The following is a 25,942-nucleotide window of genomic DNA, read 5'->3' as shown; positions in this document are numbered from 1 at the left end:
GCTTTGACGTCAACTCCACTCCAGAGACTCATCCCAAGAAACAATTCCAGGATGGCACAAGCTAGTTGGGTGCATAAAGCACTTTTCGTAGCACTACTTACAGTGGGAAAATGCAAAGGACTTAAGTATCAGTGACACAGCAATATTTATGGAAACTAGGATGGAGATTCCTAAAAATAGACTCGATGCTCAATATTGTGTCCTTTCTGTGAGTGTTTGGGATCAAATGATGGGTAACAACAACGCAAAGGTTTGATGGGAACCTTAGAGGGAAGGGTGAGAAAGGCCGCAACACTTGAAGAACCATTAAAAAATTGGTGGATGTTTTGCTGTGTGTTTATATTTAACAATAACAAACAAACAAGCAAACAAAAATAATCCCTGCTGGTTCGGAAAACCACGCAACAGCAATGGCAGCATTTACTTGGATAGCAGTACAGGGTTAAAATTAGGATATCCGTTGCTTGTATCATATAAGTACAGCGGTGGGGAAAACTCTCAAGCAAGTACACAAAGAAGAAACTTTACTAAAATGCTCACAACAGATCAGCTTGGAGGCTGGAATTCAATTCCCTCCCCTGCCCTACATGTTTATCTCCCTTTTATCTATGTTCTCCAATTTCTGAAAGATTCTTTTATTATTATTACAGCAAATGTTAGAAAGAAAAAATAGGTTGTTATAGGAGCTAGTTTTCCATTAAAGCAGAATGTTTTATATATATATATATAAATATATGTTTATATGTGTGTTATATATGTGTGTGTTTTATAGCTATAAATATGTTTATATATATGTTATATGTGTTTTATATATATTTATGTTTATATATGTTATGTATGTGTGTTATATATATATGTTTATATATGTGTTATATGTGTGTTTATATATGTGTGTTTTTATATATATATATATTATATATATATATATATATCACTAAATAATAAACTTAGCACCAGAGCGTTTCTTCAGTTTTTACCAACTTTGAAAGTGGGTGACTGAGGAAAGCAAACAATGAATGAATCTGACAATCAGGGGTTACTTCTGGTTCAATCAGTGGTCATTTTCAGTAACTTTTGAGGAAATAGCATCGCCTGCTTTCTCAGTGTGGAAAATAAAAACATTTAGAGATGTGGATTAGTTATCAAGCTCCTGAGAAACAAATATTCATTAACATAGCTCTGAAATCTCCACTAACCCCCACGTAGCAGACAATTTCTGGCCCCTTCACCTCAAAAAAATTTTACAGTGTTCTTTCTCCAGGGCTCACCTTACCTTGAAGACGTGAAAGGCCTCAAATTGAATGTTGGGACTCTTGTCTCGGAGCAGGTTCATCATCAGCTTCAGGTTCTCGGGTTTGCCGATGTACTTCGTCATGATGGCAAAGTTGTGCCGATCCAGGATCAGCTCCCCTAGCAGCTGCAGGCCAACACAAATTCAAAGCCATCATCTGTCTGAGGGGCACCTTATTCAAAATAGACCTCAGCTCTTCTCAGTGAAATGCAAAATATAAATGGAGCTAACCATGTGAGCATATACAAACAAATAGGTCAAGTAGATCTTCAAGCTCAGGTATTCCATTTTTACCCCCAGGGCTTTCATTCAAACCCTCACGACCTTTCTTTCACAGGAAGTACTGTAGCTAGAAAGAGCTCTGGGGGTGGAGCGGTTACCTGCTGGGCTGTGATCGACATGGTTGGCAGTTTGAAACCACCAGCCGCTCGGAGGGCGAATGACTGGGCTTTCTGCTCCTGTACACAGCTGTTCCCATCTTGGAAACTCACAGGGGGTCGCGGTGAGTCAGTTTGACCCGATGGCTGGGAGTTTGGTTTGGGCGTTGCGAGTGGTGCGAGTGGCGATCCCGGGAAGGTGGGGTAGAAAGGGGGCCGACAAGGACAGGGAAAGCCACTGCTGAGTCATCATATACTGGGAACAATGAAGCTGTGATTCTTCGCACCCAGGACCCCCATGAGGGAGGACACAGTTGGGGTCCCAGCCAACCAGGAATAACTGCCTTTCTTGAAAACCTTAGCCCCGAGCTCAACAGCCGTTGCCACAGTATACGAAGGGCCAGCTTGTGAGAGTTCTGCATCACCATCACGGCACCACTCTTTTCTAGAAATGCTCGAGGGGTACCACACCCTAACACAGGGGTTCTCAATCTGTGGGTCGTGATCCCTTTGGGGGGGGGGTGTGTTGAATGACCTTTTCACAGGGGTCACCCGATTCATAACAGTAACAAAATGACAGTCGTGAAAATAATTTTAGGGAAACACAGGGAATCCAGGACAGATGATCCCTTCAGGACCAGTGGTGAGAGTAGCGATTACCTGGAGGGAGGGTGCAGGGAAGGTGGGGTAGAAAGGAGGAACCGATTACAAGGGTCTACATATAACCTCCTCCCTGGGGGATGGACAACAGAAAAGTAGGTGAAGGGAGACGTCGGACAGTGTAAGATATGACACAATAATAATTTATAAATTATCAAGGGTTCATGAGGGAGGGGGGAGGGGTGGGGAGGAGGAAAAATGAGGAGCTGATACCAAGGGCTCAAGTAGAAAGCAAGTGTTTTGAGAATGATGATGGCAACAAATATACAAATGTGTTTGACACAATAGATGTATGTATGGATTGTGATAAGAATTGTCCGAGCCCCCAATAAAATGATTTTTAAAAAAGGAAAACAAACAAACAAAAAAAGGAAATAATTTTATGGTTGGGGGTTACTACAATATGGGGAACTGTATTAAAGGGTCGCAGCATCAGGAAGGTTGAGAACCATTGCCATAACCGGTATACCTACAGATAAATTCTATCCGATCTATCATCTGCTAATACAACCTCACCCCTTTAACAATTAATTGTGTTAAGGCAATTGTTTAACATCATTGACCACTTTAGCCATTCAGTGTTAACCTATTGTAATCATGACCGGTAATGACAAGATGCTGCGTTTGTTATACTACGAAAGCATTACCAGGCACTATGGTATGCAAGGAGCCCTGGTGCTGTAGTGGGTTAGGGTTAGGCTGCTGATTCAAAACCACCAGCTGCTCCACCGAAGAAAGATAAGCCTTTCAACTCCTGGAAAGAGTTACAGTCTCAGAAACGTACCACAGCAGTTGGACCCAGTTATATAGAGTCACTATGAGTCAGAAGCAATCAATGGTGGTGAGTTTGATTTTTTATTGTAACAAATAAACTCCACCAAATAACCTTTCACGGAAGGGTCTGAGTAAGTGAAGGTGGAGGAAGACCCAATACTGATATGATTCTGCTGTGAATGGTTATTCAACAGGGGTGACTGTGAGTCCCAACCGGCTAGGTATAAAATCAGCCAGCTCAGAAGCAGGAAGGGGATGTCATTACCAGCAAAAGAGCCAGGAAGGGAGCGCATCTTTTGGACACCAAGATCGCTCTACATTCAAGCTCCTGGACCCAGGAGACAGCTTTGACATCAGAGGAGTAGCAGCAGAGCAACAGCAGCGCAACCAGGAGCCAGGACACGAGACAGAGTGGTGCCCCCCTCCAACTCCCCCCCACCAGCACAAGTAAGGATGCATGCTTTAGGGCGAGAGGCTGCCGTGTGGCGTGGGGAACCTCAACGTACTGGTTGCTGACCTATGGAGTTGGAGCTGAGTGTCTCTGGGTTGAGGCAAACAGTGGCGTGGCATGCCCTTTACGTATATGTCCAACTTTCACATGCATACGAGGCAAATGAAAATACCATGGCTTGGGTCAGGAACACCTTACTTCTCAAAATAACATCCTTGCTTTTCAACACTTTAAAGAGGTCTTGTGGAGCAGATCTACCTAATGCAATTAATCATTTGTCCTCTTGACTGTTGCTTCCATGAGCAAGGATTATAGATCCAAGCAAAATGAAGTCCCTGACAACTTCAATCTTTCCTCCATTTACCATGATGCTATCTATTGGTCAACTGTGAGGAGTTTAGTTTTCTTTACATTGAGTTGTAATCCACACTCCCTCATCTTCAGCAAAATTCAGAACATGATTAACAATAGGCTGCCGGTAGGAACTATTCAGACACTGAAAACAGCCCAATTATAAGACAGCTTATTTAGAGGAAATTGGTAAAGTTCCTCTGTTACAATAATCTAACATCTCCTGTTTCTCAAACACCTATGTACAAAAACATCACAAAATCCAGGGATCTGAATGGGGTGATATCAAAACAGAATAACCTGTTATCACAGATTCAATGTCCCTAGGTAGAAAGCAATATTTAATGAGTTCACTGTTTCTTTGTCAACGCATTCTACATTTTCCTTGAATAACACAAGGCCGTTTTAGCAATGGTATTGCTCATAATCTAACAACCAAACAAGCTGATTCGTTAAAAACACTTACAATCTTTGCGTGGTTAGATTTGCTTTCTCGGTTACTTAACACTGTTCAACCAGTGCCCCATTTTACCACATTTAACTCATCTATGCAAGACACGCAACAAGAAAAGATTTTAGGCAGAAATAGTCAATGGAGTATGTAAATAATAAAATTACAAATTAGAACGTATAAAAATACAAGAGCGATGCCTTTCAAGTGGTTGGGGCATTTTGTAAATATGTAGGAAAGGGAATCATTTTGAAAAGAGAGAGTTTAAAGGAGAATTTCAAATGGGGCCTGCTCTTTACCATGTCACTGGGACAGCACACACATCATAGCTGCGAAGGCATGGGAGGTGGGATGAGGCTGGGCTGGTGGAAAGAAGTTACCAGGCAAGAGTGAGGAGTGGCCTTCTTCTCGCTCTCTGCTACCCTCAACAGTTTCATTGCTTCTTGTACCAATCACACATTCACTGGGTTAGCAGGCTGCTGTTTGAAGATGCAAATGTATCCCGGAAGAAATCAATCTAATCCTTAATCCCCCAAATGAGAAACTGAAGGCTAGGGCTGACAATGAGGAGAGGAATATTGACTTGTAAAAGTTATTACTTAATAAATATGTATAGTTCTTAGAATGGGCCAATATAATCATACGTCCTATCTGCTCTAACCTCTTACAAATGCTCACTGGAGAACAGGGCAGCTGGAGCTGAAGATATCCTGAGTAAGTGAGCAAGAAGAGATGAGGGGGCAGGAGGGAAGCGGGAGGAGGCAGAGGGGCCAAGGAGAGTTGGTATGACTACCCAAACTAGTGGTGACCCCTGTCCACGGTCGTCATCACAGAACTGTGCCCCAAAGCGATGTCAATGGCTAGTTTGCGGGGAGTAGATCTCCACAAGCCCTTCTTCCCAGCCATCTCCCTCCAGGTGGACCTTTCCGTTAGCAGCGGCGCGTGCTGCTTGTGCCACCCAGAGATGCCCCTTGTCCTTCAGAGTCCCTGATAAATACAGAATCCAGTGCTGTAGGAACGGAGCGTAGCAATACAATAGATGCTTGTCTTCAGCTGCTCTGGGCGTGGGACAGCATGGCTTTAAGGGCATTGCCTTCCTTTGCTTGGAGGTCAATTTGAGGGAGTGCTGACAGCCCCACGGGTTTTTTTGTTCACTTGAATTGTCCTTCATAGTTGGTTTCTTTATAAATGGAAACTCAATAAATAGTGTTGAATGACTGGCTGAAAAGAGTTTATTCACCTCTCCATTAACCAGGTTGGGAGAAAGACAGGGGTTTCCACTTCCATAAAGAGTTGCTAAAACAATCATTGTTAGGATGGTGCAGGACCAGATGATGTTGTGTCCTGTTGCCTACAAAGTTGCGGTAAGTCGGAAGTGATTGACAGCACCAATCAACAACTAGGAGGCTCGTTATCCAAATTACCTTGAGTTCTTTGTGTTTTCCTTTATTTCTGAGTATGTTTACAGTCAGACGCATAGTTCTTTGAATGTCATCATCCAGGCAAGCAAAATATTATATAGGTGATATTTAGCAGTCTTGAATATTATGTAAATTGCTTGATGAAAAACAGCTAACATATGATTATCTGTCAGAAGGATTCTTACTATTTAGACTTCCAGTAGAACCCCAGGGCTCGACGCTAGTCTGTTTTAGAAGGAGCGTTCAGATGCGATGCAGTCGAGTTCCGAATTAATGTTTCCCCTTAAGAAATAACTGAAAACTGATGAATTCATTTTCGACCACCAAGTTTGTACCCTAACTTTGCCTTTTTATACCACACATTGCACAGAAATGTCAAAGTAAATAAGTTCAGCGTGAAATAATATAATTTAAATAAGACACACAGCATTAAAAAGTTTTTAACAACTGCAGTATGGCCCATACCTTGAGACTGAGGAGGATCTGGATCTGCGGACACAGATGTGGAAGGAAGGATGGAGAGAGAGTCATTGTTTGGAAGGGGAATCCCCTTCCAGAAAAATCAACTGGTAGCTGCTTTTCGGGAGTTTTTTCCCTTCTTTGCCTTTTTTTTCACTAAGGCCTGGCTGGCTTTCTCAAAAAAAACCACCCAATCTGTCTAACCTGGTCTGCTGTTGGCGTTTCCTTAACTCAGCAGTGCTCAACCTGCGGGTTGTGACCCCTTTGGGGGTCGAACAACCCTTTCACAGGGGTTGCCCGATTCATAACAGTAGCCAAATGACAGTGATGAGGTAGCAGTGAAAATAATGTCATGGTTGGGGGTCACCACAACGTGAGGAACCGTAGTAAAGGGTGGCAGCTTTAGGATGGCGGAGAACCACTGCCTTAACTGTTTTCTAAAAGGGTTTACTAAATTATCATCAACAATATCGATAACACGGTTAAGCAGTTCCTTATCAGGATGAGTCTTCTCAAAAAACTCTTTCTTAGAACCCATGTTTTTTATCTAAAAACAGTACAAAAGGCTACAAAAACTAAGAAAATTATAGCAAAACGCTTGGAACACAGCTGCAGAAGTTTTAAGCAAAGCATAGTAACAATGCAAACTAACACCAAGTGACCCAAACGTGAAACACCAACTGCTTTTGTTTACAAACATCAGGTGTTGCGATATGACAAACTAACAATTTATAAGCTATCAAGGGCTCGTGAGGGAGGGGGGAGCGGGGAGGGAGGGGAAAAATGAAGAGCTGATGCCGGGGGTTTAAGTGGAGAGGAAATGTTTTGAGAATGATGAGGGCAATGAATGTACAAATGCGCTTTACACAATTGATGTGTGTATGGATTGGGATAAGAGTTGTAGGAGGCCCTAATAAAATGGTTTCATTAAAACAAAAATCAGGTGTCGGGTCAGATTCCCATGGTTTGTTCGACTCTGATGCAAAATTTTCTTGACATTTCCCGTCAAGATTCGATCAGGCTGAGTACTGATGCAGTCGAGCACTGGGTTCTACTGTGTCTGAGCAGGGCACTGGAGGGAAGAGACGCACTTCTGGTCAACCTCCTGCCTCCTGGAGCTCACTCACTTCCCTTGGGATGCTTCTGGGCGCCTTTTATCAAGGAAGGGGCAGCAAGGCCACAGAGCAAATGTGGAGGGCACTGTTCTATTGGGCTCACTGCCTGATACTTCTTGGTTATCATGTAAATTCAAATAACCAATGCCATTTGGACACACACACACACACACACACACACACACTATTCTCACTATTCTCACACACTTGCCCACTCACCCTCCTCTTCCCATTCAGCCCCTATACTCTTGTGATTTGCTTATCTATTTTCTACTTTCCCCCAACAAAATGAATCTGCATACAGCAGGGATTTTTATTTTGTTCTTGATTATAACCACAATGTCTGGAACATAAGTATTTAAACACGTGTCGACTACATGGAATGGCCTATTATCTTTCTCACCACTCCATCCTGTAACCCCTGCCAATAGCTCATCCAACTGTCAATGTCGATTATTTAGGGGGGACGAGATCAGAACAAATAGAGAAGGCACCCGGGTAGCAATTATGATCACTCTGAAGGGGATCACAATAGGAGATCTTGGATAGAGTGGGAGAAAAATGTTAAACAAAATTCAAAATAATAAAGACCAGATTTTCTGGTTTGTGGCAGACAGGTAGAACCCCAGGATTATGACCGCTAGATGCCTTTGAAGCCTGGTACTGAATTCACCCGCAGGGTCAACTTTCAGACAAATGATAGGCCTACAGAAACCAAAAACCCAAACTGAGTTGATCCTACTGAGTCCATTTCAACACATATCAACCCTACAGGGCAGAGCAGAACTGCCCCTGTGGGTTTCCGGCACTGTTTGTGGGCTTAGAAAGTCCCATCTTCCCGCACAGTGGCTGGTGGCTTTGAACTGCTGACCTTGTGGTTACCCACCCAGGGCTTAACCAAATGCACTGCCAGGATTCCTCTTATAAACCAATAAGGTGAGCAATAATCCCAGGGAGATATGCACTCCTTAGGGCAATCAACCATTTGAGATCAAAAGGCAAGCATTTGCCCAAGGACAAAGCTCAGGAAGCAGGAAGAGATAAGCTAGAAGGCTGAATGGGAACCAAGGGAAATGGAAAGAGAATACTGTTACTTTAGGGGGCTCAAAGTCAGTGTCACAAAACAAAACATGTTAAATGGAAAATTTGTACTTTGTAAACTTTCACTCAAGTACAGATCAAATGAAAACCACCAAACCAAACAAAACCCATTTCATGGATGTTGTGCTCAATGAAAAATAAAGATATGAGCCCATCAATTGCCCTGCTTACAACTCACAAGGAATGCTTAATTTTGCATTTTTGTGTGACATATTTCGCCATAACCTTTTTCTGTCCTCTTCTCTGTAAAATATCCCACCAAGTCTAGTTTACGGAGATGTGTAAAAGACATGAGATTATTTATTTTAGTGCTTTGTTTCAAGATAGGAGAGAATTACAAGAGAACTTCCCTGATTTTTCCTTATAAATAGTAATCCATATCTGAACTTAATTCTAAGAGTAATTTCTTTTCACTTTTAGAAAATCGCCTTTCAGAGAGAACTATGTTATTTATGTTAGACTTGATTTTCTTAACAGAAATATACTATTTTCTCCTTTATCATGTACTTGCTATATATTAACGTCCAAAACCTATTGAGGCAGCTAATGCCCCCTTTTATTTTGCGACAAAGAAGAGTCATAACATACAGCATACTTTTTAAAGTTAAAAACAAACAAAAAATAGGCTTTAATTGTTTTGCATTTACTTATCCAGTAATTAAGCAATCATTTGTTAACATGGATTTTTCATGTATTATAGCGACTCCATCTTAAAGAAATTTGATATTACCTTTAAAGATTGTCTCTTAGTCACGTAATTCTCAGACTGAAGCAACTTCTCATAATCTTCAAAAATCTAATAAAAAGAAAAGAAAAATTAAAGTGTAAAACCAGAAGGGATTTCTGTGTCTTGTTTGCCTCATCTTGTCTGCTGTCTTTAACTCAGGGGAGCCTCACTGGGGAGCATTGTCCTTGGCATATTAAAGTCAAGCTACTCCCCACTGCTCACAGGAAAGTTCACTGTATCCCCATCCTCATTGACACATGAAGGTACTGGGGAGTAGGGAGATTAAATGATGCAAGAAATTGATTGTCTATTTTAATAGAGTTCTGTAAACTAAAAATCAAATAGGAAAATGAAGTCATTTTGAGTCCTTCCAGTAAATCATTTTGAAATTTTTAAAAATAAATCATTTATTTATTTTAAACCATTTTATTGGGGGCTTATACAATTCTTATCACAATTCATACATCCATCCATTGTGTCAAGCACATTTGTACATTTGTTGCCATCATCATTCTCAAAACGTTTTCTTTCTACTTGAGCCCTTGATATCAGCTCCTCGTTTTTTCCCCCTCCTTCCCCACTCCCTCATGAACCCTTGATAATTTATAAATTATTATTTTGTTATATCTTACACTGTCCAACATCTCCCTTCACCCACTTTACTGTTGTCCATCCCCCAGGGAGAAGGTTATATGTAGATCCTTGTACTCGGTTCCCCCTTTCTACTGCACCTTCCCTCTACCCTCCAGGTATCGCCACTCTCACCACTGGTCCTGAAGGGATCATCTATCCTGGATTGCCTGCGTTGTCAGCTTTTATCTGTACCAGTGTACATGCTCTGGTCTAGCCATATTTGTAAGGTAGAATTGGGATCATGATAGTGGAGGGAGGAAGCATTTAAGAACTAGAGGAAAGTTGTATGTTTGATCATTGATACCCTGCATCCTGACTGGCTCTTTTCCTCTCCATGACCTTTCTGTAAGGGGGTGTCCAGTTGCCTACAGATGGGCTTTGGGTCTCCACTCTGCACTTACCCTCACTTACAACGATGTGATTTTTTGTTCTTTGGTGCCTGCTACCTGATCCCTTTGACACCTCGTGGTCACACAGACTGGCGTGCTTCTTCCATGTGGGCTTTGTTGCTTGTGAGCTAGATGGCCGCTTGTTTATCTTCAGGTCTTTAAGACCCCAGGGGCTATAGCCGGGCACCATTAGCTTTCTTCACCACATTTGCTTATGCACACGTTTGTCTTCAGCGATCGTGTTGGGAAGGTGCGCATCATGGAATGCCAGTTTAATAAAACAAAGTGCTCTTGCATTGAGTAAGTACTTGAGTGGAGGTCCAATGTCCATCGGTTACCTTAATATTAAAACTATAAATATATGTACATAGATATATTTCCCCACCATCCTATATAATATATTTACATGTACATACAAGTGTATGTACATGCCTATATTTAGACCTCTATAAATGCCTTTTGCCTCCTAGTTCTTCCTCTATTTCCTTTTACTTTCCTCTTGTCCCACCATCATGCTCAGCTTTCATTTGGATTTCAGTAATTTCTCTCGGTTACACTGCCCTTGCTGAATCCCTACCAGGCCTCTCACACCCTCCTTGCCACTAATTTTGGATCACTTGTTGCTCCCTTGTCCCTGGGTTGGTCAGCACCACCTCCTTTCCCCGCCTGCCCCTCTCCTATGTCCCCCCAGAACCATAGGTCCCGCTGTTTTCTCCTCCAGACTGTTCACCCAGCCTATCTTATCTAGATAGACCTGCAGAGATAATAATATGCACCAAAAACCAAGGCATACCAAGACAAAGCGACAGAAGAGAACACAACGATGACAACAACAAAGAAAACCAATGACCCAGAGAAGAATAACTTAATTTTTTTAAAAAGAAAGAAAAAAATTTAAAATGTTAAAAAGAAAGAAAAAACCTGTGACTAGAGCAAGGTCAGATTTTTGACCTCTAGGCATGTCCTCTAGTCGAGTCCGATGGGGCGGTATGCTCCAGCCCCAAAGTCTACCCTTTGCACTCCCTCGGGCGCTCCCTGCTCTTCATTTTGAAAATCTATTCTGCCATTTTAAATCTGTTCATTTAGTAGCCTTGGTGGTAACTATGAAAGGCCATCTGGTGGCACACTGGTTAAAGCACTCGGCTACTAGGCAAAAGGTTGGCAGTGTGAACTTACAAGTCACTGTGTGGAGGAAGAAAGATGTGGCAGTCTGCTCCCATAGAGCACAGCACTGGGAATCCTATAAGCAGTTCTATTCTGTTCTTCAGGGTTGCTGTGAGTTGTACTGTACTTAACAACATTTGCTTGTTGGTGGTCTTTTTCCTTTGTGAGAGCTGATTCCAGGACTAAGGGACACTTGACCTAAGTCATGGCATTTTCGATGACCTCATGTACATGTAAAAGCTAGACATTGGATACCGACAGCAGAAGATTGGATGCTTTTGAATTAGTGTTGGCAAAGAATATTAAATATACCACGGGCTGTCAGAGAACAGCTACAGCTAGAATCCTCTTAGAAGCAAAGATGAGGAGACTTTGCTGAAAGTACTTTGGATATGCTACCAAGAGGGTCCAGTCCCTGGTGGGGCAGAGGATCTGCGAAATAGAAGACTCCCAGTGGCAGCCACTGGAGCGCAAACATCTAGGCCTGTATTTCACACTAGCACCCGGACTCCCAGACACACGAAGGAAGGGAGAGCAAGCCTTGCATAGGGATAAAGGCAAAAGAGTTCAGGAACTGAAAGAGAGAAAACACTTCGGGTCCTCAGAATGCTGGAGGTAAGGTATATGTGTGCAAATGTGTTTGGTGAGAGCAAGCGGTGTGCGCGGACAATAGTTACTGAGAGGGAATTAGAGTACAACATTTTAAAGTGTATGTAAATATAAATATTAAAAATTAAATACAAATATAAAAACAAGACAGTGGTTTTCAAGGGGAGCGGATGGGTTCTTTAAATTCAGAGCACGATGGTCTGTTTAGAAGGAAATGATTGTTGTTTTGGGATCTGCTTTTCTTGGGCATTTTTTAACACCTTTATTGTCATATAATCCACATACAGTAGTTTAAAATAGTAAAATGAGTTTTACTATCACAAAAATTCATTGTCAAACATTTTATTCTTTTCTTGTATTCATTATTAGCTCCGTGTTTCCCTCCAACTTCCCTTGCCATATCCTAAGAAATTATTCATTCAGTTACTGTCTCTATAGATTTAGCCATCCTGGGTTTCAAATAAAGAAAAAAACACACTCAAAAGGATTTCTATGTTAAGTATTAAGGTAGCAGATGGACACTGGGGCTCTACTTAAGTACTCCCTCAACGCAAGAACACCAGCATTCTGTGATGCTCACCCTCCCTGATACAATCACTGAAGATAAAGCAGGTGCATAAGAAAACGTGGTGAAGAAAGCGGATGGTGCCCGGCTATCAAAAGATAAAGTGTCTGGGGTCTTAAAGGCTTGAAGATAAACAAGCGGCCATCTAGCTGAGAAGCAACAAAGCCCAAATGGAAAAGCACAGCAGCCTGTGTGATCATGAGGTGTTGATGGGATCAGGTATCAGTTATCAAAGACCCAGCACAAAAAAAACATATCAATGTGAATGTGGGGGAGTGCAGAGTGGAGACCCAAAGCCCATCTGTAGACAATTAGACATCCCCTTACAGCAGGGTCACAAGGAAGATGAGCCAGTCAGGGTGCAGTATAGCACCAAGGAAACATACAATTTTCCTCTAGTTGTTGAATGCATCCCTTCCCCCCCCCACCCCACTATCATGACCCCAATTTTACCTTACAAATCTGGCTAGACCAGAGCATGTACACTGGTACAGATAAAAGCTGGCAACACAGGCAATCCATGACAGATAAACCCCTCAGGACCAATAATGAGGGTAGTGATATCCACAGGGCAGGGGGAGAAAAGGGGAACCAAATGAATGACATAACCCGACCCCCCCAGGGGATGAACAACAGAAAAGTGGGTGAAGGGAGACAGTGGTCAGTGTAAGACATGAAAAAAATAATTTATAAATTATCAAGGGTTCATGAGGGAGGGACAGTGGGGGAAGGAGGCAAAAAAAAGAGGAGCTGATACCAAGGGCTCAAACAGAAAGAAAAGGTTTTGAAAATGATGATGGCAACATATGTACAAACGTGCTTGACACAATGGATGTTTGTACGGATTGTGTTAAGAGCTATCAAAGCCCCCAATAAAATTCTTTTTTTTAAAAAAAGAAAAACGCACACACAAAAGGAAATTCCAACAATAACAAGAGAAAAACTGCAATTTAAAAGAAAGCAGAAAACATTAAAAACTAGAACAGATTAAAAATGGGTCCAAAGGAAGAACAAAGACTAAGGTGTTAAATTTAACCTAAGTACATCTGCATTAGCCTACTTTCAATGCACTTTGTCTGCTAACAAGGCTATGTACATCCCTGGTTGATGGTCAGAGGTCATTCACCAGAGGGCATTCTACATGGGGACCCGCAAATGGATTTAGGTTTTCATTGTCATCCATAGCCTTGTGCACACCTGATGCTCAAAATTTAAGCTTCAATATTGTTCCCTCCTACAATCTTGCATTTTATTATTTATCATCCTCGGATCACCCAAGCTGATGTGCTCCTTCCGTAAGGACTTAGCTATTAACTCACTTAAATGGTTCCTTGTTTTAAGACAAACCAAAGGAGTACTCTTGAAGGACACCGGACTATTACAGACTTAATACATCAAGATGTTTGAAGAAAACTGAAAAGTGCAGTTCAAAAAAAAAAAGGAAGGACCTTGTGCCAAGAAAAAGTTCCCCATCATGACAATGTACCTGCTCATTCAAGGGTAGCATGGGGTGTCCTGCGAGTGTTTTGATGGGTAAACCTTAGCCTACAGCCTTGAGCTTGTCCTTTCAGATTTCGTTTAGTGGCTTAGTGCAAAGAACATTTAAAGGGAACATGATTTGAATGCCCTGAGGATGCCTTAACTGCCATTTTACTGTGGTTTAAACTGAAGGGTGCGGAATTCTTGGGAGGAGGGTTGGAGAGATGGAAACACCACCTTCAGAACTGTATAGGCCTAGATGAAGGAAATGTCAAGAAACAATAGCTTCACATTTTCATGTTTCAAAATAAAAGCTTCTATTAGAAAAGCAACACTTTTCTACTTACCCTGGCATCTGGTATGTTTCAATTATAATAGACAAGGTCATTGTACTCTTCAATGATTTCTTAATTGTCGTGGTGCATGATGATTTGGGGAGTCATAAAATTTATCTTGACAAATGTTGTGGTAAATTTTCATTGTAACGATCAAATGCAAATATAGGTATAAGGTATAATCTCCAAGATGACCGTTTCATTATTTGACACTCACTCATCATTTGTTTCAGCTTCATATGTTACTGCTAAAGAAATAGGCTATGCAAGGGGTCTAACATGTTTGAAGGAGCAGGCATTCTCAAACTAGTGTTTGGGTCCCTCTGGGCTCTATCTGCGGAATTAATCTAAATGACTAACTTACATAAGTCCCATTTAGAGACAAAGATATGATTAGGTAAAGAGGATCCGAAGAGAAAGAGTTGATAGTCTCTCAAATTATTTGCATATTACCACTGAATCTGAAGCATTATAGCACTTTTACGTCACTCACTCCATAGGAAACATTCGTAGCTGACCATGCCAGATTTTGTCCTGTGCTAGCATACGCCCCTTGTACCTGTCAACAGTCCATAGGTATCTTATAAGGTTCATTCAGGGTAGAAAAGTTCCAGAGACTTTTTGATGATGATTATTAGTATGTGTTGGCTACTGGTTATCATACCCTGTTCCCCCAAAATAAGACAGTGTCTTATATTAATGTTTGCTCCCAAAGATATACTAGGTCTTATTTTCAGGGGATGTCTTATTTTTCCATGAAGAAGAATATGGTACACATTTATTGTTTATTGTTTTATTAAAAGAGACCTCGCACTTCCTGTCTGCTCCGGCTGCACTGCGGCCAACAGTGAGCTGCGCTGCGGTGCCCACCGCTATGGTCCAGAGTCACGGTAGCTTGGGGTGGGGGGGGGCTTATTTTCGGGGTGGTCTTATTTTTCGGGGGGATGCCTTATATTTCAGCGAGAGGCAAAACTGTAAGTAGGTCTTATTTTCAGGGGATGTTTTATTTTCGGGGAAGCAGAGTATGCCTATGTTGTGCCCAATTCTATCCCAATATATTGTATATAGTTGGGAAGCATGAAGTCATCCAAAATACACTGTATATATAGATATAAAGGTAGAGTTTTGGGAGGACATTGCCAGGTCTATCTTCCAAGGCCTGGGTGTGTTTGAACTACCACCCTTTGGATTATCCCAGCATTTAACTCTTTGGGATGCCTGGATTTACTATTAGAAATGAGAAATAGTTAGATAGTTTTCCTATCAGATAAAACTAAGTATCAACTAAGTAAAATAATTTCACCAGGGTAAAGCGATCTTCCATTTAGATTTACTCACTGCCTCTCAATAGTCTATGTAAAAAATAACAAAACCAAAAACATCCCGAGCCTGTTACTATCAAGTCCATTCTGAGTCCTAGTGACCCTATAAGGAAGAGCAGAGCTGGCCCCAAAGGCTTCCAAGGCTGTACATCGTATGGCAGGCGACGGTCCCATCTTTTGCCATGGGATGGCTGGTGGTCCAGTGAGCAGTCAAGCACTTGCGCAATGCACCACCCAGGCCTCTAAGGGAACATGAGCGCTCTTAACTAAAAGTCAAAGCAAGAAGGGTCCATTTGTTTCTTGGAGCCTCAGAGTACAAGAAAAAATGAGAAACTCTTGACTTCCTGACCCCCTCAGATTTCTATAAAGCTCCCCGACGGCCTGGCTTCAAAGTAAATAGGTGAATTAAGTCTATGGTTGGTTTCCACATGGATACCAGGGTTAAGTAGTCATAGGCATAAGAGGAAGAGGGAAAAAATGAGGTGAACTCTTTAAAATGATTTCTACTTACAACATCATAATTTTGTTCTAAGAAGTCTGCTACCAACACCTTATGCCTGGTTAATAAATCCTAGAGAAAGAACAAAGGAGACAAAATGATTATACTTCATACATTTTAGAGATCTATCATTGCCAAGGTTTTATAAATCTATGACTTTGAAACATACAAAAGTTTCAAAAGAATTATTTTCATTTATGTCAGAAAATTATTTACATTACCACTAGAATACAAGTTTGGTTCATATTAAAACAAATGCAAAAAATACCAACTTAGTGTTTTAAATTCTTACCATTATTAGAGATACGATAGAAATAATTTAATTGGTGAAACAAATTGTACCTAAGAGATGAGTTTATCATATAGGTCTTCAAGCCATACTATATTTTGATAGTGATATAATAAATATTCAGATAAAGCTTAATACGCTCTTTTAAAATGCCTTTGAGGACAAATCAATGAAAAAAAAAAGAATTCTGAATGACCTAAAATTGAATCTCATAAGCTTTTTTATTTACCAGTTTTGAAATAGAGGTGTGGAGGGCACTGGGAAGCACAGGGATGCATGTGTCCACTTAACAGCATCATCAAAAGTAAGGTTGTGTTCTCGGGTTACAGGCAGCACAACAAATTCTTGTACAGTTGAAGACAAGTATCTTTTTTTTTTTTTTTTAACATTTTATTAGGGGCTCATATAACTGTTATCCCAATCCATACACACATCAATTGTGTAAAGTGCATTTGTACATCATTCTCAAAACATTTTCTCTCCACTTCAACCCCCGACATTAGGTCCTCATTTTTCCCCTCCCTCCCCGCTCCCCCGAAGACAAGTATCTTATTGCAGCTATAAACTCATAAGAAACCTGAACAAAGCATGAAAGAACATTTAACTCTGTTCAATTCACCCCTAAGTTATAGCCTTACTTCACCTTCCTGATGAAAGAAATCAAGTTTCATCTAATTCCTTTTATATGCTTAAAAGTTTTTTATACACTTAGAGGCGAACTACCTTCCCCATGTACCAAGTGGAATTTAATTAAGAATATGACCGGAACTTTAAATTTTTCCAAAAGAAATTCTTTTACTTAATACAAATTTAATTAAAGCTTCCTAAAATATATAAACGACATATAACACCTCACAGAGGAAATAAAGGCAGCAGCAGTAATAGCAAAACCCATTTATTTCTCTTTGAATAACAAGGAAAATATTTAAAGCATTTTACACTGTAATTTTGAAATTCAAAAATAAAGGCACTGGCTATTAATCTCTTATTACTTATTACCACACAACTTGATTAACCAGTGAGCCTATTAGTGAAAATTGGGACTTTTTCCCTATACTATGCTGGAACTTTAGTTATAAAATGAAAAAAAAAAAAGACAAAAAACTCTACAGCAGTGGTTCTCAACCTTCCTAATGCTGCTACCCTTTCATACAGTTCCTCATGTTGTGGTGACCCCCAACCATAAAATTATTTTTGTTGCTACTTCATAACTGTAATTTTGCTACTGTTATGAATCTGGTGACCCCTGTGAAAGGGTGGTTTGACCCCCAAAGGGTCGTGACCCACAGGTTGAGAACTGCTGCTCTACAGGGTACCCATTCCTGGACAGTTCAAAGTCTCAATGTAAACCAACTTCTATATCTAGGGACCCCCTCAGAGAGTAGGGAAGCTTTATAGCTCTTTGTCTGTTCTAAAGGATATCCAGGTACCACCAGCTGCACCTTGTGAGAAAGATGGAGCTTTCTACATCCTTAAAGAATTATAGTTTGTGTTGAATAGAGGCATTATGAGTATCTGTGTTAGTCTGGATACTTTAGAGAAACAAATCGACCGAAACTCATGGATAAGAGAGAGTTTTATATAAAGGCTAAGTACACATCAAGAAAACATCCCAACCCAGTGCTGCCCAAGCCCACAAGTCCAACATTAACCCATATGTCCAACACCAATTCACAAAGTCTTCCTCCATCTCACAAAACACACACTATGGTGCTGACTGCAGGAGGAAAGCTGAGTCAGTGAATGTGTAAGCATCTCAGCGCTGGCAGGGGTCTCCACACGGCTGCTCCAACACTCAGGGCTGCATCGGGGTAGGTCCATGTGGCTTTTCCTTGGGGATGTCTTGCAGGAAGTGAGCCTCGCAAGCTGAAGCAGGGAACTGGCTAAGGCAGCTGTACCCTGGTCCGACCATCACAAAGCAAGAGACCTGAGAACTAGAAAGGCAAGGCTCACGGAGCCATTTATCTCTCCACCCTTCAATTAACCACAAATGTGTTTATCGGCCAGGTGGGCACAATAAACTTTATATCAGCATCTAACTCGATGGCAGTGAGTTTGGTTTGGTTTAGGTTTTCAAGCACCCACTTCTCGAATCTTGTAGAAATATCCCCTGGGTGTTTATCAAGGATTTTTTTTTTTTTTGCTGCTGCAGATTAGAAAGTGAGTTTCTTCATAGGCTGCACAGACAGTGTGGCTAGCTACACTCTCATATTCCTTCCACCTGCTAGCCAGTTGCCAACCAGGAGTGTGCGGATTGTGCTCTCCCAGGGCCATGCGTCCTGCCTACAGACCATGGCGGTTGTGCAGCACGACCACTTGGCAGGAGTGCTACTGTCTCAAGCACACAAAAGGACTAAGTCCAGAGACATGTCACGATGCTAAATTCACATGTTTATTCATCAAAGAGGTAGCAAATTGTATGACTACCATACTTATAACTAACATAATGATGCACTTTAACATAATTTGAGGAATACACCGTCACACATCGTAGGTGGCTTATCTTACTGGTGGAGAGCTTAGAGTGATATGGTGTCCCCTTTGCGTTGAAGGAGCTCTGACCTCGTCTGTCACCGGTAGGGTTTTTATACACTAAACAACTTTGCTTACGTCATTATTACATAGCTAGCCCTTTCTGGTAGTTCTGATAAATTTTACCAGTGGGCATCTGGAGCTTGTTTACTTGTACAAACAAAATGACTAAGCATTTATCTTAGTTGGTTACTTTCAATATGGAGTTTCTTTTGCTCATGTCAGCTACCTAGAGAGGTTTGCCATTGGTTACACATTATTTTCACAAAGAACGAGGAATACGCACATATCCATAATCTCACTGAATGTTAATGGGCTAAATGAACCAGTAAAGAGACAAGAGAGTAGCACAATGGATAAAATCCATCAATATGCTGCCTACAAGAAACACACATCACAAATACAGACATGAGCAGACGAAAAATCAGAGGCCGGACAAAAGCATACCAGGCAAGCAACAACCAAAAGAAAGCATAGGCTTAACAGTTGTATGAGCCCCTAATAAAATGTTAAAAAAGAAAAAAAAAAAAATAAAATGAGTTGTATGATCCAAAAAAAAAAGATTAAAAGGAAAAAAAAAAAGAAAGCATAGGTAACAATATTAATCTCTGAAAAAATAAACTTTAAGGCAAGTAAAATAATAAGAGACAAGAAGGGACAATACATAATGACCAAGGGAACAATAGGTTAAGAAGACATAACTATAGTAAACATATAAGCACCCAGTAAATGACCTCAAAATACATCAATCAAATCCTTACAGATTTGAAAAGGGATATAGACACCTAGCCAATAAATAGACACCTAGCCAATAATAATAAGAGACTCCAATTTGCTACTATCAGGAAAAGACAGAAGATCAAGAAAAAAAAACTCAATAAAGACACAAAAAAGCTCAGCAACAAAATCAACTTCATAGTATACAGAATGCTCTATCCAACAAAAACATTCTTCTTCAACACACATGGAACATTTTCAAGAATAGGCCACATACTAGGACAAAAAGTATGCCTCACACATTCAGAAAAATTGAGGTTGTACAATCTATTTTCTCAGACCACAGCACTATAAAATTAGAAATTAACAATAAAATGAACAGGGACATAAAGACACACACCTTGACATTAAATAATATAATACTGAAAAATAATTGGTCAATAAAGTAAAGAGAGGCAGAAATTAAAAAAAAATTCTTTGAGACAAATAACAACACAATATATCAAAAGTTTTGGGATACTCTAAAAGCAGCAATCATAGGCCAGTTTATAACAATCAACACACACATGAAAAAAGAGGAGAAATTCAAAATCAAAACCCTTCAAGAACTGGAAAAAGAACAAAAGCATAAACTATCCTATAAAAGAAGGGAAGAAGCCATAAGGATCAAGGCAGAAATAAACAGCACGGAAAACAAGAAAATCAACAAGACAAGAAGCTGGTTATTTGAAAGGATTAAAAAAATAGACTGACAAACTTAAAAAGGCAAAAAAGAAAGAAAAGATGAAAAAAACTAGAATGAGATGAAAAGGGTAACATTACAACACATCTAAGTGAAATAAAAAGAATAATCACACAGTACTATAAAAAAACTCTATTCAAACAAAAATGGTTTTGTTTATTTTGATTGTTAAGGGTCTTCTGATGCCTGTTATCTGGTCCCGATGACACTTCATGATCATCACACAGGCTGGTGTGCTTCTTCCATGTGGGCTTGTTGTTTCTTTGCCGGATGGCCACTTGTTTCACTTCAAGCCTTTAAGACCCCAGATGCTATAACTTTTAATAGCCGGGCACCATCTGCCTTCTTCACCACATTTGCTTATGCATCCATGTTGTCTTCAGTGATTGTGTCAGGAGGGTGAGTATCTCAGATTACCAATTTGTTAGAACAACGTGTTCTCGTGTTGAGGGAGAATATGAGCAGAGGCCCAAAGTCCATCCACTACCTCAGCCCTACACCACTCTTTTTTTTTTTTTAATTATTTTATTGGGGGCTCATACAATTCTCATCACATACATCCACTGTGTCAAGCACATATGTACATTTGTTGCCCTCATCATTCTCAAAACATTTGCTTTCTACTTTAGCCCTTAATATCAGTTGCTCATTTCCCCCTCCCTCCCCACTCCTCCCCTACACCATTCTTATTCAACATCATGCTGGATGTTTTAGCTAGAGCCATTAGACAACAAAAAGAAATAAAGGGACTACAAATGGGCAGGGAAGATGACTTGCAGATATGATTCTCTCTATAGAAAACCCCAAAGTCTGCACAAAAATCCTACTGGAAACAATTGAGGGATAGGTTACAAAATTATCAACCAGAAATCAATGGATTTCTGTATACCAGTGAAGAGAGCTACAGAAAAGACATTAAAAAAAACCCACTTATAATAACCACACAAAAGATGAAATACTTAGGAATATATCTAACCAAGGGGGAAAAAAACCAACCTATAGCGTGAAAGTCACAGAACATTACTACAAGAAACCAAAAAAGACTTACATAAATAGAAAACTATCCCGTGCTCATGGATAGGCTGACTTAATATTGTGAAATGTCAATACTACCTAACGCAATCTAGAGATACAACACAATCCCAATAGAAGTCCCAAATACGGTCTTTAAATACATGGGAAAACTAATTAGCAATTACATGTGGGTAGGAAAAGACCCAGGATAACCAAAGAGCTTCTTAAAAAGAAGAACCAAATAGGAGGCTTTGCACTATGTGGCCTAAGAACCTATTACAGAGCCACGGTAGTCGAAACAGCCTGGCTATTGATACAACGAGAGAGGTATAGACCAATGAATTAGAACAGAAAACCCAGACATAAATGAATCAGCCTACATGCAACTAATCTTTGACAAAGGACCTAGAAAGATCCAATGGGAAAAGACAGCCTCTTCAACAAATGGTGCTGAACAAACTGGATTTCCACATGCAGAAGAATGAAGCTAGTAGAAGAATAGCTAAAGAAACTATGGCACATATACACAAGAGAAACTATGCACCCCTCAAAAACACTGATGATAGCATGAAACACCACATGACATGGAAGGAACTGGAAACCATTATGCTGAGTGAAGTGAGTCACTCACAAAAGGAAAAATATTGTATGAGTCCCCTACTATGAGAAACACCAATTGATCAAATCTTAGAGACCAATTCCAAAACAAAGGGGTATAATGTCTGCCACCAGTCGTAAAACCTACATCATCCCCATTATGTGCACTTCCTAAGAACCATCGCGAAAGAAGAGACTTCATTGAATATTGGTTAGGGTCACTCTATCATGAAAGGGGGAAAGGAAGACGACCATCCACTTGGTGCTATACAACATTGAGACAAGGCTGTGACAAATCAACAGGCCTTCCACAGGATTGTGAGGACAACATTACTGGAAAATCAGGTTAAAACACTGATGTTTCTGTTGGGTAGGGTGGGTAAATGGAAGCCTCACATCAGGAAAGGATGCTAAACAATAATTGGATGGAACCTAAGGGGAGAATAAACCCGGTTCTATGGTCCTGGGTAGATACTTCAAATATGTTTCTACACAACTGTCAGGGAACCACGCCAGAGACCGAGCACTATGATGACCTTGGGCACTGCCCTTCCAGGGAACATGACGCCCCCAAGGGCAACACCAGAAGGACTCAACATGGAAGCCCAAGTGAACAAACTAGGACTACCTCAAGACTACCCATACCTTTGGACTTAGGACTGAAATACCCTGATGGGAGAGGAAGCAAGAGATGGCCACCCAAGTCTATGGAAATGACAGTGGTTGGACCTTGGGTGGGGCCCCCGGCTTAGTAGGTGTCCAATGAAAGGGGACCCAGAAGTACCATACATTTAGTTTGTCAATGCTGCCCTTGAATTAATATGACATGTTTTAATCTGAGAGGTAAGGGTCAATCTGTACAAAGAACAACTCATGGATTTCAGCTGACCTATACTCACATGAACTCCTGAAATCATCAATACCCCAAATTCTATGTCATTGGATAAATTATTCATGTTAATCAATGCAATCACCTTATACCGCAGGGGATGAGTGACAGTGTTTTTCTGAGTGACAGTGTTTTCTTTCTCTTTTGTTTTTTTTGGGGGGGCGTTTAAAAATCATTTTGGGGGGCTCTTACAGCTCTTATCACAATCCATATATCCATCCATTGTGTCAAGCACTTTTGTACATATGTTGCCATCATCATTTTCAAAATATTTTCTTTCTACTTCAGACCTTGGTATCAGCTCCTCATTTTTTCCTTCCCTCCCCACTCTCCCTAGCTCATGAAGCCTTGAAAAATTATAAAATTTATTTTCTTTTTTAAAAATCATTTTATTGGGGGTTTGCACAACTCATATCACAGTCCATACATACATACATATATTGTGTCAAGAACATTTGTATATTTGTTTCCCTCATCATTCTCAAAACATTTGCTTTCTACTTAAGCCCTTGGTATTGGTTCCTCATTTTCCCCCTCCCTCCCTGGCACCCCCTCCCTCATGAGCCCTTGATAAATTACAAATTATTATTGTTATGTAATATCTTAAACTGTCCAACTTCTCCCTTCACCCACTTTTCTGTTGTCCATCCCCCAGGGAGGTTATATGTAATTCTTAAAATTGGTTCCCCCTTTCCAACCCACTCTCCCTCCACCCTCCCAGTATCACCAGTCTTAGCACTGGTCCTGAAGGGTTCATCTATCCTGGATTCCCTGTGTTTCCAGTTCCTATCTGTACCAGTGTACATCCTCTGGTCTAGCCAGATTTATAAGGTAGAATTGGGATCATGATAGTGGGAAGGGAGGAAGCATTTAGGAACTACAGGAAAGTTGTATGTTTCATCGTTGCTACACTGCACCCTGACTGGCTCATCTCCTCCTCGTGACCCTTTTGTAAGGGGATGTCCAGTTGCCTACAGATGGGTCTTGGGTTCCCAATCTGCACTCCCCCTCACTCACAATGACTTGATTTTTTTTGTCCTTTCATGTCCGATCCCTTCTACACCTCAGGATCACACAGGCTGGTGTGCTTCTTCCATGTGGACTTTGTTGCTTCTCAGCTAGATGGTCGCTTGTTTACCTTCAAGACTTTAAGACCCCAGACACTATATCTTTTGATAGCTGGGCACCATCAGCTTTCTTCGCCACATTTGCTTATGCACCCACTTTGTCTTCAGCGATCGTGTTGGGAAGGTAAGCATCAAGGAATGCCAGTTTAATAGAACAAAGTATTCTTGTATTGAGGGAGTACTTGAGTGGAGGCCAAATGTCCATCTCCTACCTTAATACTAAACCTATAAATGTATGTACATAGATCTATTTCCCCATCCTCATGTATAAATTTATTTACATATGTACATGCCTTTTTTTAGACCTCTATAAATGCCCTTTGCCTCCTAGTTCTTTCCTCTATTTCCTTTTACTTTTCTCTTGTCCCGCGATTACAGTAATTCCTCTCGGTTACATTACCCTTGATCAACCAAATATGGTGAACGGAAAAATATCAGAGCTTAAATTGTGAATACCCAATTTGTAGAAGGCTATGGAGAACAGTGGGAGCCCAAAATTCATCTGCAGAGTATCTCGATTAAGCCTCTCACACATCCTCCCCTAGCCTCAAACAGCTTTACTATCAAACAGTGATTATTGTAAACTTGATATGATACTTAACCAGTTGACCTCTCTCTTGATCCAACCTGAATTTGCTCTAAGCTCAAATATTTCTTCATTGTTGCAAGACAGAAATTTCTTCTCCGGCTTTTAAAATATTGTTTTTGGTCTTTTCTTTCTTACTCTTATTTTTATCTTTATATTTTTGTTATTGTTTTCTGATTTCTGTTTTGCTTTGTTTTTTATTATCTCAAGGTGACCTCTAGAGAGGAATACATGATAAAGTCCCTGAATGTGGAGATACTGGTGCTAATTCTCTGAATGCAGAGAACCTGGAGCAGAATGCTGTCCTGCGCTTCTAAGGAACAGTGCATTAATGGGACTGTTTGAGCCACCGTTCCTTCTCCAAGTAAGACAAGACCATCATCATATTCCATGGTTTTGGGGTTTTTTTTTATCTTTATCTTTTTTTTAATTTATTTATTTTTTAGTCAGTGAGTGAGAGAGTGAGAATGAGTGAATTAGAGAGTGAGTGAGTGAATGAGAGAGTAAGTGCAAGAGTGAATGAGTGAGTGAGTGAGTGAGTGAGTGAGTGAGTGAGTGAATGAGAGAGTAAGTGCAAGAGTGAATGAGAAAGTGAGTGAATGAGAGAGTAAGTGCAAGAGTGAATGAGAAAGTGAGTGAATGAGAGAATTAGAGAGTGAGTGAGTGAGTGAGTGAGTGAATGAGAGAGTAAGTGCAAGAGTGAATGAGAAAGTGAGTGAATGAGAGAATAAGTACAAGAGTGAATGAGAAAGTGAGTGAGTGAATGAGAGAATTAGAGAGTGAGTGAGTGAATGAAAGTGAATGAGTGAGTGAGAGTGAGTGAATGAGAGTGAATGAGTGAGTGAGAGTGAGTGAATGAGAGTGAATGAGTGAGTGAGAGTGAGTGAATGAGAGTGAGTGAATTAGAGAGTGAGTGAGTGAGAGAGAGTGAGTGAATGAGTGAATGAGTGAGAGTGAGTCAGTGAATGAAAGTGAGTGAGTGAATGAGTCAGTGAGTGAGAGTGAGTCAGTGAATGAGAGTGAGTGAATTAGAGAATGAGAGAGTGAGTCAGTGAGTGAGAGAGTGAGAATGAGTGAATTAGAGAGTGAGTGAGTGAGTGTGAGTGAGTGAGTGAGAGAGTGAGTGAGTGAATGAGAGAGTAAGTGTGAGAATGAATGAGAAAGTGAGTGAGTGAGAGAGTGAGTGGGAGTGAGTGAGTGAGAGAGTGAGTCAGTGGATGAAAGTGAGTGAGTGAGTGAGTGAATGAGTCAGTGAGTGAGAGTGAGGGAGTGAGAG

At 40.6% G+C, this 25,942-nt stretch overlaps 1 protein-coding gene across 1 annotated transcript in view; it reads right to left on the bottom strand.

The window, feature by feature from the left end:
• Window positions 1–25,942, bottom strand: part of CAB39L (calcium binding protein 39 like) — a 98,473-nt gene that overhangs the window by 12,279 nt on the left and 60,252 nt on the right. The window contains exons 6-8 of the mRNA XM_013007579.2: window positions 16,186–16,245; window positions 9,182–9,247; window positions 1,274–1,417 (exon numbers count right to left, since the gene is read on the bottom strand). Of these exons, the coding sequence (XP_012863033.1) occupies window positions 1,274–1,417; window positions 9,182–9,247; window positions 16,186–16,245 (270 nt within the window). The remainder of the gene's footprint in view (window positions 1–1,273; window positions 1,418–9,181; window positions 9,248–16,185; window positions 16,246–25,942) is intronic.

This window comes from Echinops telfairi, unplaced genomic scaffold, assembly GCF_000313985.2.
Source record: "Echinops telfairi isolate 266 unplaced genomic scaffold, ASM31398v2 ScPeMD7_24;HRSCAF=84, whole genome shotgun sequence".
NCBI lineage: Eukaryota > Metazoa > Chordata > Mammalia > Afrosoricida > Tenrecidae > Echinops > Echinops telfairi.
This window is presented reverse-complemented; position numbering and strand designations above follow the sequence as displayed.